Genomic DNA, 22,347 nt, shown 5'->3' on the forward strand with positions numbered 1-22,347 from the left:
AATCCTTGTGTAGTGTGGTTTCCAAAATGGGGTCAGCTATGGGGGGTTTCCACTGTTTAGGCACATGAGGGGCTCACCAAATGCGGCATGGCATTCGCTCTCAATTCCAACCAATTTTGCGTTCAATAAGTCAAACGGTGCTCCCTCCCTCCCAAGCCCTGCCTTATGCTCCAAAAGTGGATTTTCCGCATATGTGGGGTATCTGCATACTCAGGGGAAATTGCATAACAAATTTTGCTGTCTATTTTTTCTTGTTACCCTTGTGAAAATAAAAAAGTTTGGGTATAAAGCAAATTTTTTGTGAAAAAAGTTAAAAGCTCATTTTTTCCTTTCACATTGCTTCAGTTCTCATGAAGCAACTGAATGGTTAATAAACTTCTTGAATGTGGTTTTGATCACCTTGAGGGGTGCAGTTTTTAGAATGGTGTCACTTTTGTGTATTTTCTGTCATATAAGCCCCTCAAAGTCACTTCAAATGTCATATGGTCCCTAAAAAAATGGTTTTGTAAATTTTGTTGGAAAAATCTGAAATTACTGGTCAACTTTTAACCCTTCTAACAAAGAAAACTTTTGTTTCTAAAATTGTGCTGTTGTAAAGTAGACGTGATAAATGTTATTTATTAACTATTTTGGTGACATATCTCTCTGATTTAAGGGAACAAAAATTAAAAGTTAGAAAATTGCTAAATTTAAAACTTTTTTGCCAAATGTCCGTTTTTTCATAAATAAACTCAAGTCATATTGAATAAATTTTACCACTATCATGAAGTACAATATGTCACGAAAAAAGAGTCTCAGAACCAGTGGGATATGTTGAATTGTTCCAGAGTTATTACCACATAAAGTGATGCTGGTCAAAATTGTAACATTTGACTTTGTCATTAAGGTCAAAATTGGCTGGGTCAATAAGGGGTTAAAATCGTAACAACGACATACAAGGTTTAATGATGAGCGAATATACTTGTTACTCGAGATTTCCCAAGCACGCTCGGGTGTCCTCCGAGTATTTTTTAGTGCTCGGAGATTTAGTTTTCATCACCTCAGCTGAATGATTTACATCTCTTAGCCAGCATAAGTACATGTGGGGATTCCGTAGCAACCAGGCAACCCCCACATGTACTTATGCTGGTTACAGATGTAAATCATTCAGCTGCGGCGATGAAAACTAAATCTCCGAGCACTAAAAAATACTCTGAGGACACCCGAGCGTGCTTGGGAAATCGAGTATATTCGCTCATCGCTAACAAGGTTCTAATTCTGTCTCCCCCGTACAGTGGGGGAAATCTGAACACATTTAATTTTAAAATTCACCTTACCTGTTTGATGGCAATCAGGAGTCTTCCATAGCAGTACACAATCATGAAGAAAGGCAGAGCCAGGCAAAAAATAAAAAGGCAAACAATATAAGATGTGTTTGTGGCATCACGTGAGTGCCAGTTCACTGAACAAGTAGTACCTGGCCCTTCTGGTCCATAGCTGCTCCACCCAAAAAGTGGAGGCAAAGTCCAAATAAGTGAGTAGGACCAAGACACCAGGATTCCCAACCAAGCCTTCCTGTAGTTTGTTGCATCTGCTTCTGTACACCTAAGCATCGTGCTATAACGTTCATATGATAACACGGCCAGAGACACCAAAGATACAGTTCCTACAGGATAAAAGAAGAATAGTTATTAAAGATTGCGCAAATAGAATGCATTATATAATGCATAAGAACATAAAACACATCATTAAGGCAATTGGCCACTATTTTTCAATATCTGTTTGGTGTGGGTGCAACACTCGGCATCCCCACCGATCAGTTGTTATCGATGATGACTGACGTTCTCAGATGCTGCTGTAACACAGCAACTCCGTCCTTACTATAGTGGCTGTGCCATTTATTGCAAATCCACCTCCTATTCAAGCGAATAGGGGTGGATCAGTAGTTTTCTGCAATAGCCACTATAGTTTTGACAAAGCTGCTGTGTTCCGGCAGCATCCGAGAAGTTCCAGCCAGAGGCGGTAACAAGTGAGGTTCCACTTCTACTGATCAGATATTGATGGCCAACCAAGTAGTGGCCAACCTCCTTAAATTACATTAAACCTATAACATATGGAAGCATATACCAAGTAGTATTTTTTTTTTTTTTAAAAAGGGATAATTTTATTAACCATTATTAACATACAATTTCTTAAAATAGAGAAAATTATGCCTTAGCGAGTAGACACAAAAATGGACCTGAAAACACAGGATTGGTTTTACTCAAATGATGAGCCAAGTTTCATAATAAGAATAATGATGATAACATACTTGGAGCATACAACGATATTTCTCAAAAAAAACATATAGCTTGGATAAAGCAACAAAAAATGAATGCAATTAGTGCTTATATGATTCGATGTATCTTAAACAGGTATCCTTTCTTTTACATGGAACATGTAAATACCTTTTTTTAAAAAAATACTACTTGGTATATGCTTCCATATGCTGGAGGTTTAATGGTATTAGGAAGTCTGTGACCTATAGAAATAAAAATCAAGCTTATTGGAAAATATGTAAGATTCCTGATTAAAGGGACTCTGTCACCTGAATTTGGCGGGACTGGTTTTGGGTCATATGGGCGGAGTTTTCGGGTGTTTGATTCACCCTTTCCTTAACTGCTGGCTGCATGCTGGCTGCAATATTGGATTGAAGTTCATTCTCTGTCCTCCGTAGTACACGCCTGCGCAAGGCAAGATTGCTTTGCGCAGGCGTGTACTATGGAGGACAGAGAATGAACTTCAATCCAATATTGCAGCCAGCATGCAGCCAGCAGTTAAGGAAAGGGTGAATCAAACACCCGAAAACTTCGCCCATATGACCCAAAACCAGTCCCGCCAAATTCAGGTGACAGGTTCCCTTTAAATAAATAGCTGAACGGGGGATCAGTATCTTTTAGCAGGTCACTATATGATAATGTGCAAAAGCAAAAGCAAAAAGATTTCAGTTCGCACAACAATATTGTAAATGATGTACCTACAAAAATGAAAAAAACACTAGAGGCAAACAAGTAAATGAAATAAATAAATAAAATATAAATAAAGTTTATTAACAAATGTATACAAAAAATATGTAAACAGCGGTATGGGAGAGGTCAAACTAAAATGATCAACATCAAGATAATCAAGATGGTATAGTAGTCCTAAATGGACAAAGGATGACTAATGTAAGGCGCCAAAAAAAAATTCCCTATCCCTCTTTGAATAGAATAAATATGAATTGTTTAAGAGACATACATAATGAAACAAATGTGGAATAACACTGGCAAGAAATGAGTAAAAAAAAAAAACAGACTATTTGGATACAACTTTGAGCTGCGCCTAAATTTTGCAATTTTTCAAAGCTTTCACTCCAGAATCAGATTTGATAAAATTGAGCCACAAAAGTCTTGAAAACATACTTACTTGATAACTTATTATAAGGGACATGAAGGAGATTATATTGAATGGAACATTTTATTTCACAGGCTTTGAACCTACAGCATTTGATGTACAAGTAATAATAATGACAGGTACCCATTAAGTTTTGCTACCTTTTTCTTCAGGAAAGTGTCAATGAACAAACGTTAATATTTTGTACAACTGGATTGCCTAATTAAAATACTTTCACTATTCTATGACTCAACCTCTGAATGCCGAGATTTTCCTCTATTTGTTTTTCGGACTTAATCCCTACTTAGGTACCGCAACTCACATGGAGTGACTTATAGTACTATAGAATATGTTTAGCCTTAAGGTACCGTCACATTAAGCGACGCTGCAGCGACACAGATAGCTCTCCAGCGACCAACGATGCCGGTCCCCTGGTAACCAGGGTAAACATCGGGTTACTAAGCGCAGGGCCGCGCTTAGTAACCCGATGTTTACCCTGGTTACCAGCGTAAACGTAAAAAAAACACTACATACTTACATTCTGGTGTCTGTCCTCCGGCGCTGTGCTTTCCTGCACTGTCAGCGACGGACAGCCGTAAAGCAGAGCGGTGACGTCACCGCTCTGCTTTATGGCTGTCCGGCGCTCACAGCCAGTGCAGGAAAGCACAGCACCGGGGGACAGACAGCGGTAGGTAAGTATGTAGTGTTTGTTTTTTTTTACATTTACACTGGTAACCAGGGTAAACATCGGGTTACTAAGCGCGGCCCTGCACTTAGTAACCCGATGTTTACCCTGGTTACCAGTGAAGACATCGCTGAATCGGCGTCACACACGCCGATTCAGCGATGTCTGCGGGAGGTCCAGCGACGAAACAAAGTGCTGGACTTTCTGCTCTGACCAACGATGGCACAGCAGGATCCAGATCGCTGCTGCCTGTCAAACTGAACGATATCGCTAGCCAGGACGCTGCAACGTCACGGATCGCTAGCGATATCGTTCAGTGTGACGGTACCTTTAGTGTATTTACATCTTAGTATTTATTTAATACTATAGGAAGTTCTGACCAGTAAAGATTTTTGCATTGTGCAAGATGAGATCAGAAGACAAGGGACGGGGAGAAGCAGCTTGTAATTATTGTGACAGTCACTGGCAAAGTACAGGAGAAGACATATTAGCTTCAGTGATTTGAAACCTAGAAGTTTCCTCCAGCACACTATGTGTTGAGAGGAGTTAATGGGCCATTTTAACTGCTCAAGACCTCAAGCAGCTTGTATTGTGTGCCTCTCAACTCTTTCTCCAGATTCTGGGACCTAGATTTCCAAGGTCTAGTGTGAGGTAACATAGTAACCATAGTAACATAGTTAGTAAGGCCGAAAAAAGACATTTGTCCATCCAGTTCAGCCTATATTCCATCATAATAAATACCCAGATCTACGTCCTTCTACAGAACCTAATAATTGTATGATACAATATTGTTCTGCTCCAGGAAGACATCCAGGCCTCTCTTGAACCCCTCGACTGAGTTCGCCATCACAACCTCCTCAGGCAAGCAATTCCAGATTCTCACTGCCCTAACAGTAAAGAATCCTCTTCTATGTTGGTGGAAAAACCTTCTCTCCTCCAGACGCAAAGAATGCCCCCTTGTGCCCGTCACCTTCCTTGGTATAAACAGATCCTCAGCGAGATATTTGTATTGTCCCCTTATATACTTATACATGGTTATTAGATCGCCCCTCAGTCGTCTTTTTTCTAGACTAAATAATCCTAATTTCGCTAATCTATCTGGGTATTGTAGTTCTCCCATCCCCTTTATTAATTTTGTTGCCCTCCTTTGTACTCTCTCTAGTTCCATTATATCCTTCCTGAGCACCGGTGCCCAAAACTGGACACAGTACTCCATGTGCGGTCTAACTAGGGATTTGTACAGAGGCAGTATAATGCTCTCATCATGTGTATCCAGACCTCTTTTAATGCACCCCATGATCCTGTTTGCCTTGGCAGCTGCTGCCTGGCACTGGCTGCTCCAGGTAAGTTTATCATTAACTAGGATCCCCAAGTCCTTCTCCCTGTCAGATTTACCCAGTGGTTTCCCGTTCAGTGTGTAATGGTGATATTGATTCCCTCTTCCCATGTGTATAACCTTACATTTATCATTGTTAAACCTCATCTGCCACCTTTCAGCCCAAGTTTCCAACTTATCCAGATCCATCTGCAGCAGAATACTATCTTCTCTTGTATTAACTGCTTTACATAGTTTTGTATCATCTGCAAATATCGATATTTTACTGTGTAAACCTTCTACCAGATCATTAATGAATATGTTGAAGAGAACAGGTAGCCACAATCAATGATGGTTTGGGGAGCCATGTCATCTGCTGGTGTAGGCCCGCTGTGTTTTATCAAAACCAAAGTCAGCGCAGCCATCTACCAGGAAATTTTAGAGCACTTCATGCTTCCCAAGCTTTTTGGAGATGGAAATTTCATTCTCCAGCAAGACTTAGCACCTGTCCACACTGCCAAAAGTACCAATATCTGGTTTAAAAACAACAGTATCACTGTGCTTGATTGGCCAGCAAACTTGCCTGATCTTAACCCCATAGAGAATCTATGGGGCATTGTCAAGAGGAAGATGAGAGACACCAGACCCAACAATGCAAACAATGCAGACGAGATTAAGGCTGCTATCAAAGCAACCTGGGCTTCCATAACAACTCAGCATTGCCACAGGCTAATCGCCTCCATGCCACGCCGCACCAATGCAGTAATTGATGCAAAAGGAGCTCCGACCAAGTATTGAGTGCATTAACTGAACATACATTACAGTAGGCCAACATTTCAGATTTTAAAATCATTTTTTCAAGCTGGTGTTATAAAGTATTCCAATTTACTGAGATAATGACTTTTGGGTATTCATTGGCTGTAAGCCATAATAATCAACATTAGCATAAATTAACACTTGAAATACATCACTCTGTGTGTAATGACTCTATCTAATATATGAGTTTCACTTTTTATATTGAAGAACTGAAACAAATTAACTTGATGATATTCTAATTTTGTGAGTTGCACCTGTAAGTGTTGCTTTCCAGTTGCAACCCCCAACTCTCTAGTGCTGCTGCTCTAGTGGTTAGTGTGCATATTTGATGGCATGATTTGTAACCCTCATGTTTTTTCTTCATTTCTAAGCTGGTTTAAAAGTGTTGTCCTTTGATAATGATAATGAAATATCTTTAATATAGTCCTGCAATATCAGATCAGTAAGGATTCAACATCCAGTGTTCAAGCTCTGTACACTGTTTACTGAAAGTTGCTGATTGGTGGTCATGTTGGGTGTTAGATCTCTAAAGAAATGGTCTTGGAAAACTATCCAAAGGATAGGTGAATAATATGTAACTTTTGTAAAACAAGAAACCAAGAACAAATAATATATATTCAGTATTGAAACCAAAAAAGAAAAAACACCCTTTAAAATATCTTTAATGTATCATCATTAAAATATAATAATATAGATAAATAATAATTACCAACAACATAACTCGAAGGTTTGGGCAGGGGATTAGTACAGCCTGATTACTACAGGAACTCTTTATCAGAGAAAAAATATTCCTGACTAAATCCCTATTACTCCTCCTAATAGACTTTATACCTTCCTGGCAGTGGAGGTTGGCACCCTAGAATACGACATGGCGTCCCAACTCAACGTCGACTATCCCTTCTGGCCCTAATCGGACCCTGACATCTACCCGCGCCCACACCCCAACACCATACACACAACAAAAACCTAGGTCACGCTGTGAAAAATGAAAAAATGAAAAAGCAAGACTTTAAAAAAAAATTATAGAAAGAAAAAATGAAGCACAAGGTATATTACTGCACCAAAATTAGCACAAAATATTGCACAGGAAAATATACTCTCAATTCCCTTCTATACACATTAGAGGCCAGAAATATGACCTGGAATATTTTTGTGTATTGTATACGCATCTGCAATCTGTATAACACAAACAATTAAATGTAGAGCAGAGGGGAACAAGGCCCTCCAAAATTGAATAGTTGGAGATCACAAATAATATGATAAGGTGCTCTTGTGCATATTAAATTATTCTGCTGCCATTAGTGGCTGCATTTCAACCTTGCCGTGACCCGGTCAGAAACATAACAGACCTGAAAAAAGGCTTCACACACATAAGCGAGAAATTACACCAGTTTCTCATGAACACGCGCTACAAATTGGCACACATTTAAGACAAAAAACCTGCCAAGGGAATAATAGACACAGGCTACTGTAACCGCAATAGGTTGCTTAACTGAATGTAAATAGCATTGTGTGTCCTTTGTCTCCATCCCAAATTAGCAGACATAAATCGAAGCCTCACCCAAGTGACCAAATTCACCGGTCTTTCGTGGCTACCGTGCTACATATTATTGCGCTAAACTTAATCCTGCCATGGAGTACCAAACACAAGCTGCTATTGTCAAAATAGATTACTTCCCGGTACAGGGGATCATCAGGGGACCATTTGGGAACAACCAACAATGGCTTCAGAATGGATGTGAATAACTGGAAGTGATCATGCTTCTTTATAGACTCCATTACCTTAGTATGCCTAAAGAGTTTCCATTTTGAGGAGCTTGGTAGATCGTAGTAGGCTCAGGCGACGGCGCTGCTAATACATTCAACACTGCACGTTTTACCTGTGCCATAAAGTGAGACGCGCACCGTCTCGTCCTCCAGACCTCGCTTTGGGTGTTACTTCCGGTGACGCGTCCCACACAGAATCGTGGAAAGCAAGTGCTTCTCAGGGAAGGCGGACATGTGCATTGCTTCATAGTTAGGTAAGGCACTTCCGATATCACTCCCCACCTGCCCGTGAGACGCAGAGTGCTAAGGCTGCCCATACCTTCGAGTTATGGTGTTGGTAGTTATTATTTATCTTATTATTATATTTTAATGATGATACATTAAAGATATTTTTAAGGGTGTTTTTTCTTTTTTGGTTTCAACTATTGTAAAACCCATTTAATAACCAGTTATAAGTTGAACTTTGATGTAATCAGATTAGGGGAAAAAAAGAAAAGGATTATAGACCTTAAAGAAGCACTCCCAAAGTTTTTGTTATCCTTTTAATTTATTGCTATTATCATATTATATATTTAGAATTATTATAATTAATATATACAATGAATACATACAATAATAAAACACACAATATACAACTCTGGCAAAAATTAAGATACCACCACATCAAAACCCTGTCATGGGCAGCCCAATCTCCTGACCTGAACCCCATTGAAAACCTCTGGAATGTAATCAAGAGGATGATGGATAGTCACAAGCCATCAAACAACGAAGAACTGCTGATCGCTGCTATGTAGCAGAAATGGAGGTGTGCTGTGAGCGCCGACCACAGGGTGGCGCTCTTAGCCACTGGTGATCAGTAACCATAGAGGTCTCAAGGACCTCTATGGTTACAATGGAGACGCATCGCCGACCCCCGATCATGTGACGGGGGGCGGCGATGACGTCATTTCCGGCCGCCCGGCCGGATGCGGTAGTTAAATGCCGCTGTCTGCGATTGACAGCGGCATTTAACTAGTTAATAGGTGCGGGCAGATCGCGATTCTGCCCGCGCCTATTACGGGCACATGTCAGCTGTTCAAAACAGCTGACATGTCCCGGCTTTGATGCGGGCTCACCGCGGAGCCCTGCATCAAAGCAGGGGATCTGACCTCGGACGTACTATCCCGTCCGAGGTCAGATAGGGGTTAAAGATAAATAGTTAAATTCTGTCTCCTCGGTTAATAATGGAAATACATCCGTAGAAAATATGATTACTATATGGTTGATTCATGTTGGATCCAATTTTCTTGTTTTTGGCGTATTCAAAGACTTTTTAACAGTTTAGTCTCATCTGAAATACTGAAATAATAGTACATGCTGTGATTTTTTTTATCACATACAGATTTGGTACGTGAAAAAGAAAAACACAAGCTAATTTGACCTGTCTGGATGAATAACATTGTTCCCAGTGTTATCTGTGTGATGTCAGTTTTTAAAGGACAGCACTCGAACTGAAAATATGGTAGTGTGAACTTGCTTATGATTATGAACTTGTTTTCTTTGCATTATTTGAGGTCTGAAAGCACTGTTTTTTTCTTTTTTTAATTTTGACTATTTCTGCTTTTCAGAAAATCAAAATGTATTGCTTGGAAATTGTTGTCAGAAGTTTATAGAATAAATGAACAGTTTACATTTTGCTCAAAGATATACCTAAAGAGAAAAATCAGACAGATTTTGCCAAAGCCGTATATATACATGGATAAAAACTAAATAAGAAGTATCCAAAGATGTGACAGGAACTTCTATATCACAGGGATAACTAGTATAGGTTGTTACAGCAGTGGCAGGAAAACTATGACTCACATGAAATGCAATAAAGATGAAAAAAAAGCATACAGTATAAATCAATGTCATAAGTTATTTGATGGGATTGTGCAATACATGCAGTTAGCCAGTTATTTGAAATAACCTAGCTCTATCAGGAATGCTGAACTATAAAAAAAAGCCAGACCAGGCATTGCAGATATAGATAAGGATCTGGATTTTTTAGTTTTAGGCTATGTGTACACGGTGTGTTTTTTACGTGTTTTCGCTGCGTTTTTTCCACGCAGAAATGGGCCAAAAACACTATGGAGTCGTTATGAAAGCTAATTCAATGACAATACTGAACTGTTATGCACAAGATCAGTAATTTTCCTTGACTATTTCCAGTGCGTTTTTTTTTCTGCATCATGTCGATTCTTTGTGCAGATTTTTAGCATTTTCCACACATTGACTTCAATTTCAGTCAGTCAAATCCGCTACAAAAACGCAGGTTTAAAAATGTTTGCAGATTTGCTGAGTTTTTGTTTGCGTTTTTACCGGTTTCCTATGGTGTTTTCCACGCTGTCATCTGTGTGACAGAGTGGGAAACACCAGCGCAGTGCTTCTTATCGGCATTAACACTACCGCTGGTAAGACCATTGGTCAGAGCGCTGCGGGGTCATGCTGTCAGATATCAGCGTGACCCCGCAGCTGTGACTGTTACCCGCAGTGGTGACCCACAGTAAAAAGCTTACCGCATGTCAGCAGGCATGGGCTGATGAGATTACTCCTCCCATCAGCCAACATCTTCTGCCACTGATAACAGTAATGGTTGGAGCCGCTGATGGGAGACGTAGTTTCTCGTCAGCCCATACCTGTGCTAACACTTTAAAAAAAAAAGTAAACTCACCTTAACGCCCTATACCCGATGCTCCTAAAAAAATAAAAATAAACCACCATATACTTTCCTGTCCACTGTAGTCCACGTAATCCTGCGTGTCTTACGGCAATCTCACTTGTAGAACAGTCACATCAGGAGACGTGACTGCTCTACTAGGCCGCCGACAATACACTGACAGGAGGTACTCACTCCCGCAGTGTATAGCACTGAGCCACCGTGAGAGAGTTCACCAGAGTTCATCAGCTGATCAGCTCCAGGGCTCTTACTTAAGGCACCAACGCTGCCTGAGAACTTTCTCACGCAGTGTATCGCCAGCTGTCTTTGAGAGCAGTCACATCAGTGACTGCTCTCAAAGTCATCAGGATCGTCGTGGGACATTATGGATTATCTTCTCTGTGGACAGGTGAGGGATGTTGTGGTTTAGTATTTTATTTTTGTTGCAGGAGACATTGGCATCAGTGGATTAGGCATTCGGTAAGTATGGTTTAATTTAGATTCAATAAAGGAGTCTGTATCATTATTTCAAATAAAGGACTTTATTCTAGGTGTGTGTGTTTTTATATCACTATGGGGTTAGTAATTGGGGTGTCTTAGAAATGCCTTTCCATTACTAACCTATAGGCTTGATGTCATCTGACAATACAAAGGTGACATCAACTCCCCCAACTATAACCCCACTTGCCACCACTACAGGGCAAGTGGGAAGAGCGAGGTTAAGTGCCAGATTTGGCACGATATAGATGTGCCTTTTTGGGGTGGATGAGAGCTGATTTTTTAGTCTGGGAGGGGGCCAATATCCATGGCTCCTTCCTAGGCTTTTAATATCAGCAAGCATCTGTCTTCCTAGCCTTTGCTGGTTACATTTTTATAGGGGGACACTGTCAATTTTTTTCTGGGGTGCCCCTGTAAACTAGCCAGTAAAGGCTAAGCCGACAGCTGTGGCTGGGAATAGCCTGGGAACCTTTATGGCTATTGACTCCTTCCCAGAATATTAACATCAGCCCTCAGCCATCGGCTTTTCCTCTGCTGATTATGAAAATTATGTGGGAGCCCACACAATTGTTTTTTCATTTTTTTTTCCTTTAATTAAGAGTTGCTGTTTGGTTACAGCTTATGTAGTTTGTTCTGTTAATGCTCCTCTCCTACATAGGCTGGTGACAGTGTTTGTGTGTGTGTGTGTGTGTGTGTTTACTTACAACTTAGTAATGAGGATGTCTGGCTGACACCTTTTCATTACTAAACCTAGGGCTTGGTATCAATGACAGCTACTGACACCAAGCCCTAATGCCATTACCCTGATGCTATTGCATCAGAATGAAAAAGGTGGTGTTAAATCAAGAAATTACACCACAAAACTTTTTTTTTAGTATATTTATTTATCTCAAAGCCTTCATTGCTGTGCAAAAATGCATGTAAAAAATGCACACAAAACCGCAGCAAAAACACACCAAAAATTACAGTAAAAAACACAATTACTAATCGTGCGCACATACACTTACTGTCACAGCTACACTATAGCTCTGCCGGCAGCTGATTAAGGCAAATGATGGCTGCATAAATCATCCATCCTGTGACGGGAAACATTTGGGCTATGTGTGTGAGCCAGCATCAAAGTCAGGGACACAACACAAGACAGAATGTATGTCATATGTCTTGAAGGGGTTAAAAGGGAATATGTCAGTAGGATCAACCCTTTTCAGCCATCTGTATGCGCATGAAGGTTTTAGGAAACTGAATAAAATGACATCTTGATATCTGCAACCCGATGTCTTATTCCAAAGAATTCCAAGTTTCTCATATGTTAATGAGCTGTTCCAGGCAATGTGTCGGACACTGATCTCCCTGAGAATCTACCTCCAGAGTTTACTATAAATGAAAGGGGGTGTTACCAGTATAGTACATGTTATGGTTACCAGAGTTATGTGTAATGGCCGCTCTCTGATCCCATGATCTCATTGCAGAGCTGTGTGTGATCATAACTGACACATCTGCAGGTTCCTCTCAGCGTCATCTTCCATCTCACAGGCACACAGTGATGAAATGTTGCAATACAGCACAGCTGTGAGAGCTGCAGCAGCTAGCATGCTTGTTATGAGTCAAAGTTAAGTTCTATTGTTCTGTGTGAGTTACATATCTCACACTGGTAACACCCCCTATCATGCATAATAAACTCTGGAGACAGATTTTTAGTGAGATCTATGTCCGGCTGATAGTCCTTTACATGTCATTTACATATAAGAAAAATGTGGATTTCTCTGTAATAAGACATCGGATCTCAGATAGCAAGGTATTGTTTAATCTGGCTTCCTATGACCTACATGTCCATATAGACGGCTTAGGAGGGTTGATCCTACTGACAAATTCCCCTTAATAACAGACTTTTTTAATTCTTCAAACACTGCAAACAATGAGAGCAGATTAATACCCAACTGCCCTAAATTCACTACTAAATAAATATCCTGAAACCATGGCTTATGTGTCACAGAATCTGTTCTTCCTGCATCGTGAGAAGGTCAAGTCATATTTTTTTCTTTAATGAAAAGAAAAATCTCCACAATACAGAATTATATACACATCTGTGCCTCACACAGTGTGCCTGTTAAAAAATATTTATTTGACACTTCTTTGTTGTAATAGTCCAATATTACACCAATACAACCCACCAGAATACCGATATTGGTTACCACCAGTTACCATGCGTTTTCCCCTAAATACACCTGTAGATAGGTTGAGGTCACTTGGAAATTGTTAGGGATGTTTGCAATAAAGAACTCAAAAGGACTCAATGCATTCCTAGAAGATCTCAAAATGTTATACACTTATTTTCCGAGCTACTAAAGGCTTTGCAGCAAATTTATTCACCGCAAATCAAATTGTGTGGGAAAAAAATTGGGAAAACTGACAAATTTGAATTTCAAACAATCCGCTCATCTTCAATTGGCAGAATACCAGCAAATACATTGAAAATACAGTTGAGCTACATTACTATCATTGTTTTTCTCTGCATTTCTATGCGATTCCACAAGTTTGTCAGTCAGTAAGGGGTGAATCGTGCTCTATGGCAGGTCGTACAGTGCTGACATTCTGTCCGTCTATCAAACAGACACTTACCTATAGGTCAGTATGGATTTCACATGACTTTTCCTGCAGATGACTTATCATGAATGATGTGCACTACATAAATCCTTTCATCCTGTGCTGCATTGATGATATAAACATGGAGAGCCAGTTGCCAATTATTGCTCACCTTCTCCTGATTGCTGGACTCAGTAGAAACTCAATAATTCCTGCTGGATTTTGAAAATGTCAGTATATGTTATGGCACTGGATGAAGACATGCACCGTCAGTCACAAGTGCATCAAAATATTTTACATTCCACAGAAAGAAAGTTACCCCCCTTTTAGGAACCTTTTATGACCTAGACCCTAGAGTGCCAACACGATGCATAGTGAGAGCTGTGAGAACTAAGAGTGCAAGTGAGGCAGAAAGGAATCACATTGCTTAGTAAAATGGAATATAAACTAATCCTATCATTAGCATTTAATAGCCCAGCTCTATTCTGTAAGATCAAGACAGACTTAATTTCCACCAAGATATAAATAATTTATAATTACAGATGAGCGGACCAAGCTGTGGAGGACTAAGTGTGAGTCAAATTTCCTGAAATTTGTGGTTTAACACGAATCCGAACATTTTGAGATTTAATTTGCAAAAAAACAATTTGCCAGTGTGGCGCCCAGGGTCCTGGTCATCACAGTAGCATTGCTTTCCTCACGGGACAGTGATGTTACGCTGAAGGCAAGAAGGGATAACTGCAACCAGGTACCACAAACATGCAACACATTCACACTCCAGGCCACCAGGGGGAGCTTTTGATCCTACTTGCTAGGTGACTCCCATATATATATATAACTGGTAGTCTGTAGGGAAAGTTAGCTCCTGACAGAGCTCCGGAGTGAGTTCCAGGCATGTCCAGTCAGGAGACGGACTGGACCAGTCTGAGGCAGCAGAAGGGTTTACGGAGCTGTGCCGCCGCAGTGCAGCAGCTCCTGGAAAGAGACATTGAGAGAGCCAAATACATTGCAGAGAGCGTGCAGGAAAGCAAAGCACAGGAGAGAATACCAGGGGAAAACCATCCCCAAGCAGGCTGCCTCCTTCTGAGGTGCAGAGACCGGTAGCCAGAACACCGAGGGTGATGGACCTCTATGGCTTACATCAGAGACTGGCAGGACAACTGAACTCCAAGTTACCTGTCCGACCTAACACCCAGTAGACACGGTGGCACCCCTCAGAGGCCGGGGCGTGCTAGAGTCCCTATAAACAGCCTCAAGCCACCAGTCATACGGGTTATGTCCTATCCTACCCGGGGGACACAGAGAGAGAGATAACATCTGTGAGGACCTTATGTGGAGCTTTAGGCCGTAAGGGACTACACCACCGCGGTGCTAGAGGAAGTCTTTTGATTTCCACCTGGGTAAGGGGACTCCTAACTTTCCTTCAAGCCGGCCTGACCCTGCCTGCCCTGTGATCTCGTGCTCTGGACTGAAGTCTTCAATGAACCAAGGTAAAGAGACTGCAAACCTGTGTCCTTTTTTTTTACTGCACTCCTCTCCATCTTCCATCTACACACCGGGAGCCCTGGGGACATACTTCACCTGTGGGAAGTTATACCATCTAGCTGCCATAACATCACCCCAGAGGACCCCTTAAAACAGCGTCGGTCCCCACTGACCAAATACCACAGGTGGCATCACAAACACAAACTTTATTCCCTTTAAAGACCTTCCCCTTTAACGTTGGTGCCCAGCGCCATGGACCGGGTTACCACCGTGACATCCCCCTGTGAACCGCAGGGCCCAGTACCGAGTACCCCACGGCCCTGTGGGCGCGTCACCGGCACCATTTCCCACACTGCTGAAGCATCATAGAACCGGCTAAGGTCATTTTGCATTGCCACATGGGCCTCTCCTGCAGCTATGACATCTAGCGGATTATCATACCATATTGTACAGTGGTGGTCTTTTCAAGGAGCCATCTGAGACCAGCGGTTCCCAGTGGAGAACAGTTTGTAATGGCAGAATGCTTTTTCATCTACAAAGTCACTGGCTAAGTCTATCTCTCCAGTGGAGTGTAAGCTCTTATGGTCAGAGGGGTCATCTCTCTCCTGTAAAGTGCAAGCCCTCATGGTAAGCAGTCATTGATCTCTCTCTATTGCCTGTAGAGTGTAACTTCTTATGGTCATCAGGGTTCTCTCTCTCTCCTATAGAGTGCAAGTATAAGGAGAAGAACCGGACCAGGCGTGCCTACTCTGTGACAGATCCAGAACTGTTGGGGCTGTCACTCAGGTTGCACGGGGAAAAGCATAAGAGCCCGGACCAATCTTCACACTCAGGAGCAAGGGGCGCGGCTAAGATAAGAGGGCTGCAGCGTACAGGAAATCAGTCAGTCTTGGGGGGTACATGCAGCTGCGCGCACAGTAGGGCACTGTCAGGGCTCCAACCACAGAACATTTAGACAGACAAGAGACTGCTGACAAAGACTCACCGGTTCCCACTGTTACCGCTGATCATGAGTGACAAACTCCGCAGAAAAGACACAGACGCGCGCACGCATCTACAGGGAAGCCGGGTCACCTGCCGTGAGTGGTGTCCCGTTCTAACTGCTGACAGTCATTTCTTGTCTCTGGACTCTGACAAGGGAAAGGACTGTGCTCTTTGCCATTCATCATTTCTCAACTCACCGATCATAGACCGGACCATGAGGAAACACTGCCTCCGCCAGGATACAGGATGCCATCTCCTCCAGGACTACACAGGACCTCTTACTCGCCAAGATCTTGGCGCCAACACTCAGATCCAGAAATCCGCATCCTGACGTCGTCGGACTGATAAGTTTGCTATTCTTCTACCCTATTCACTACCCCTGTTTTCCAAGCCCTTTATTCAATTGTACTGTTTTACTCATTTTCTCCCTGCAAGGAGTATACTTGTTAAAAGTAAACCCCATGTTAACCCTTGCTCTGCCTCCGACCCGTTACTGCATCTTGCAACCTGCTCACACAAGCTCTTATGTTCAAAGGGGTCCTCTCTCTCTCTCCTATAGAGTGTAAGCTCTTATGGTCAGCGGGGTCCTCTCTCTCTCACAGAGTGTAAGCTCTTATGGTGAGCAGAGTCCTCTCTCTCTCCTATAGAATATAAGCTCTTATGGGTAGAGGGGTCCTCTCTCTCCTATAGAGTGTAAGCTCTTATGGGCAGCGGGATCCTCTCTCTCCTATAGAGTGTAAGCTCTTATGGTCAGCGGGGTCCTCTCTCTCTTACAGAGTGTAAGCTCTTATGGGTAGAGGGGTCCTCTCTCTCCTATAAAGTGTAAGCGCTTATGGTCAGAGGGGTTCTCTATCTCTCCCTCTCTCTCTCGCTGACTCCTGTAAAGTGCAAGCCCTCATCGTAAGCAGGGTAATTTCTATTGCCTGTAGAGTGTAAACTCTTATGGTCAGCGGGGTCCTCTCTTTATCTGCTGTAGTGTACAAGCTTTCCAGTATTGAGTTTCGTGCAAGTTTATTTGCCACAAAATGATTTTTTGGGGTCAATGCAGCAAAGTCAGTGAATTTGAATTTCAAAAGATTGGCTCACCTCTACTTATAATAAAGGATTGTGAAAATATTCCAAAAATTCTAGTGAGAAACCAGTTAGCCCCGCACTGCTACTCCCTCTGAAGGTAATGTAAAGTGGACATGGACACACTGCGGTGTCACTTATGTGTAAATTGCCTGTAGCGTTGTAAAACTTTCAAGATATTTAAAATCGAAGGAAATGTCCAAACTTACTCATTCCATCAAAAGTCCAAACACAGGTTCTCCTCAGCAAGCACATTGGGGACAGTGCTATTCAGGAAATGATGTTTCACTGATACAAAATACTGATGAAATGCCAGTCAGACATCTAATATTATTCAGGGGGTGGCCGCTAAGGCTAGGTTTACATTGCGTTAGGGCAATCCATTTAGCGCATACGCTAGCGGATTGCGCTAACGCAATGTCCCAAAAGGGATCGCGTTTGGCGATCCCGCTAGCACAGATACCCGATCTGTGCTAGCGAGGAACGGACCTCGGACGCTGCAAGCAGCGTCCGAGGTCCGTTCGAAACTAATGGGACATCGCTAGCGCATGCCAAAAATGGCATGCGCTAGCGATGCGCTAGAGCTCCATTAGCAGTCAATGGGTGCGCTAACGGATCCGTTACATAGCGTTAATTGTGACAATTGCGCCATGTAACGGAGTCTGCTAGCGGACACCCATTAACGCAATGTGAACCTAGCCTTAGCATTATAGCTGCACATAGATAAGGATCCTACAGGGTAACAGTCACCCAGTTATGTGTGGGGCACTATGCCAGTTTATAATTTATTACTAATGACTATTTTATTAGATAAGTCTAGGGTAATATGAATGTACTACCTATGGAGCAGATTTACTACATGTTTGCACATTTTTTCATCTTAAAAAAACCAAATTTATGACAGTGGCTCATGCTTGATGATTAATTTAGTGCAACTGTACAATCTCCAGTATAACCTTACACCAGCTATTTAGCAACTATCAGCAAAATGAGAAAAAAAAAGCTAAAAAATAAAACGCTTGAATTTCATGAACTCTCTGCAAGCTTTTTTTTTTTTTTAAAGAAAAGAAATGCAAAAGTCCTCATTCTTATAATCTCCAACATATTCACTCCTTCAACTAGTTTTAGGCCATAGTCTCACTGATTAATAAAATAACAAACTGAGCTTTACTTACCCTTCCCTGATCCAGCTCTACCTCTGTTCCACTGCCCAGGTCTTTCGCCACTGAGCTCAGTCCCTTGCTGTTGCTGTGAAGTCACTGCTCCTGCAAATCAACAAAGACTGGAGCAGCGGAGGAGAAGCAGAACTGGATCTAGCAAAGTAAAACTCCATTTGGTATTTAATACATCACTGACTTTATGGGCTAAAAATATTTAAAAGAGGAAAATCCCTTTAATTTATAGGGGTTATCCACTACTGGACATTCCAGGCTTAATCAATTTGTAACCCATCAAAGTTAAAAACAGTGAATAATCACCCCCTGCAATGGTGCTGTTCTGGTAACTTTGATGCCTTTGTTCTGGGTAGTGACATGAGGTCTGCAGCTTTTACTATTGAATCAGAATGGACATCAGCCCTGACAGGTTATTGATGAACTACAGCTAATGAGTGGCTGCTCATTTGTGTGACGTGCCAGCTGCAGCCAATGCGCGGTTGACGTTTGGGTGCAGCCTTTAAAGGGTACCTGTCACCCCCAAAATCGAAGATGAGCTAAGCCCACCAGCATCAGGGGCTTATCTACAGCATTCTGGAATGCTGGAGATAAGCCCCCGATGTATCCTGAAAGATGAGAAAAAAAGGTTAGATTATATTCAGCCAGCGTCGGTCCCGCTGCGGTCCGGTCCGATGGGCGTCGCGGTCCGGTCCGGGGCCTCCCATCTTCTTACGATGATGTCCTCTTCTTGTCTTCACGCTGCGGCTCCAGCACAGGCGTACTTTGTCTGCCCTGTTGAGGGCAGAGCAAAGTACTGCAGTGCGCAGGCGCCAGGAAAGGTCAGAGAGGCCCAGCGCCTGTGCACTGCAGTACTTTGCTCTGCCCTCAACTGCAACCCTCAGCTGTCAGCAATGTTGGTTATCAAGAACAGAATCATTTAAAAAAACGGCGTGGGGTCCCCCCAATTTTGACAAGCAGCCTTGCTGAAGCTCACAGCTGTGGTCTGGTATTCTCAGGCTGGTAAGTGTTATGTAGGCAATCCAGTGACACAGTGTGCCAGCAATCGGAGCACATACAGTGATCTGACAATAACCCAAAAAACAATAGAACGAGCTCTGAGACGTGGAATCTCTGTAGACCGCAATACCTGAACCTATCCTAAACACAACTAAAGGCAGCTGTGAATTGCGCCTGACACTACCTATGCAACTCGGCACAGCCTGAGGAGCTGACTAGCCTGAAGATAGAAAAACAAGCCTGACTTGCCTCAGAGAAATACCCCAAAGGAAAAGGCAGCCCCCCACATATAATGACTGTTAGCAAGATGAAAAGACAAACGTAGGGATGAAATAGATTCAGCAAAGTGAGGCCCGATATTCTAGATAGAGCGAGGATAGCAAAGAGAACTTTGCAGTCTACAAAAAACCCTAAAGCAAAAAACCACGCAAAGGGGGCAAAAAGACCCACCGTGCCGAACTAACGGCACGGCGGTACACCCTTTGCGTCTCAGAGCTTCCAGCAAAACGAATTAACAAGCTGGACAGAAAAAGTAGCAACAAAAGCAAAGAAGCACTTATCTAAGCAGAGCAGCAGGCCACAGGAAAGATCCAGAAGCTCAGATCCAACACTGGAACATTGACAAGGAGCAAGGAAGACAGAATCAGGTGGAGTTAAATAACAAAGCAGCCAACGAGCTCACCAGAACACCTGAGGGAGGAAGCTCAGAAGCTGCAGTACCACTTGTGACCACAGGAGTGAATTCAGCCACAGAATTCACAACAGTACCCCCCCCTTGAGGAGGGGTCACCGAACCCTCACCAGAGCCCCCAGGCCGACCAGGATGAGCCACATGAAAGGCACGAACAAGATCTGGAGCATGGACATCAGAGGCAAAAACCCAGGAATTATCTTCCTGAGCATAACCCTTCCACTTAACCAGATACTGGAGTTTCCGTCTAGAAACACGAGAATCCAAAATTTTCTCCACAATATACTCCAATTCCCCCTCCACCAAAACCGGGGCAGGAGGCTCAACAGATGGAACCATAGGTGCCACGTATCTCCGCAACAACGACCTATGGAATACATTATGTATGGAAAAGGAGTCTGGGAGGGTCAGACGAAAAGACACAGGATTGAGAATCTCAGAAATCCTATACGGACCAATAAAACGAGGTTTAAATTTAGGAGAGGAAACCTTCATAGGAATATGACGAGAAGATAACCAAACCAGATCCCCAACACGAAGTCGGGGACCCACACGGCGTCTGCGATTAGCGAAAAGTTGAGCCTTCTCCTGGGACAAGGTCAAATTGTCCACTACCTGAGTCCAGATCTGCTGCAACCTGTCCACCACAGAATCCACACCAGGACAGTCCGAAGACTCAACCTGTCCTGAAGAGAAACGAGGATGGAACCCAGAATTGCAGAAAAATGGAGAGACCAAGGTAGCCGAGCTGGCCCGATTATTAAGGGCGAACTCAGCCAACGGCAAAAAGGACACCCAATCATCCTGGTCTGCAGAAACAAAACATCTCAGATATGTTTCCAAGGTCTGATTGGTTCGTTTGGTCTGGCCATTAGTCTGAGGATGGAAAGCCGAGGAAAAAGATAGGTCAATGCCCATCCTACCACAAAAGGCTCGCCAAAACCTTGAAACAAACTGGGAACCTCTGTCAGAAACAATATTCTCAGGAATGCAATGCAAACGAACCACATGCTGGAAGAACAAAGGCACCAAATCAGAGGAGGAAGGCAATTTAACCAAGGGCACCAGATGGACCATTTTAGAAAAGCGATCACAGACCACCCAAATGACTGACATCTTTTGAGAAACGGGAAGGTCAGAAATGAAATCCATCGAAATATGTGTCCAAGGCCTCTTTGGGACCGGCAAGGGCAAAAGCAACCCACTGGCACGTCAACAGCAGGGCTTAGCCCTAGCACAAATCCCACAGGACTGCACAAAAGTACGTACATCCCGTGACAGAGATGGCCACCAGAAGGATCTAGCCACTAACTCTCTGGTACCAAAGATTCCAGGATGACCAGCCAACACCGAACAATGAAGTTCAGAGATAACTTTACTAGTCCACCTATCAGGGACGAACAGTTTCTCCACCGGACAACGATCAGGTATATTCGCCTGAAATTTTTGCAACACTCGCCGCAAATCAGGGGAGATGGCAGACACAATGACTCCTTCCTTGAGGATACTCGCCGGCTCAGATGAACCCGGAGAGTCGGGCACAAAACTCCTAGACAGAGCATCCGCCTTCACATTTTTAGAGCCCAGAAGGTACGAAATCACAAAATCGAAGCGGGCAAAAAATAACGACCAACGGGCCTGTCTAGGATTCAAGCGCTTGGCAGACTCGAGATAAGTAAGGTTCTTATGATCAGTCAATACCACCACGCGATGCTTAGCTCCTTCAAGCCAATGACGCCATTCCTCGAATGCCCACTTCATGGTCAGCAACTCTCGGTTGCCCACATCATAATTACGCTCAGCAGCCGAAAACTTCCTGGAAAAGAAAGCACATGGTTTCAACACTGAGCAACCAGAACCTCTCTGTGACAAAACCGCCCCTGCTCCAATCTCAGAAGCATCAACCTCGACCTGGAACAGAAGAGAAACATCTGGTTGACACAACACAGGGGCAGAACAAAAACGACGCTTCAACTCCTGAAAAGCTTCCACAGCAGCAGAAGACCAATTAACCAAATCAGCACCCTTCTTGGTCAAATCGGTCAATGGTTTGGCAATGCTAGAAAAATTACAGATGAAGCTACGATAAAAATTAGCAAAGCCCAGGAACTTTTGCAGACTTTTCAGAGATGTCGGCTGAGTCCAATCCTGGATGGCTTGGACCTTAACCGGATCCATCTCGATAGTAGAAGGGGAAAAGATGAACCCCAAAAA

At 42.8% G+C, this 22,347-nt stretch overlaps 1 protein-coding gene across 2 annotated transcripts in view; it reads right to left on the minus strand.

Moving 5' to 3' along the window:
* LOC138638473 (vertebrate ancient opsin-like) overlaps positions 1-22,347 on the minus strand; it is a 288,294-nt gene that overhangs the window by 248,077 nt on the left and 17,870 nt on the right. Inside the window, exon 2 of one of the 2 annotated variants that reach the window (XM_069727804.1) lies at positions 1,317-1,645. In XM_069727804.1, the coding sequence (XP_069583905.1) occupies positions 1,317-1,645 (329 nt within the window). Of the gene's footprint in view, positions 1-1,311; positions 1,646-22,347 lie in introns of both variants that reach the window. The other variant, XM_069727805.1, reaches the window with a different exon arrangement.

This window comes from Ranitomeya imitator, chromosome 5 (genome assembly GCF_032444005.1).
Source record: "Ranitomeya imitator isolate aRanImi1 chromosome 5, aRanImi1.pri, whole genome shotgun sequence".
NCBI classification, from domain to species: Eukaryota; Metazoa; Chordata; class Amphibia; order Anura; family Dendrobatidae; genus Ranitomeya; species Ranitomeya imitator.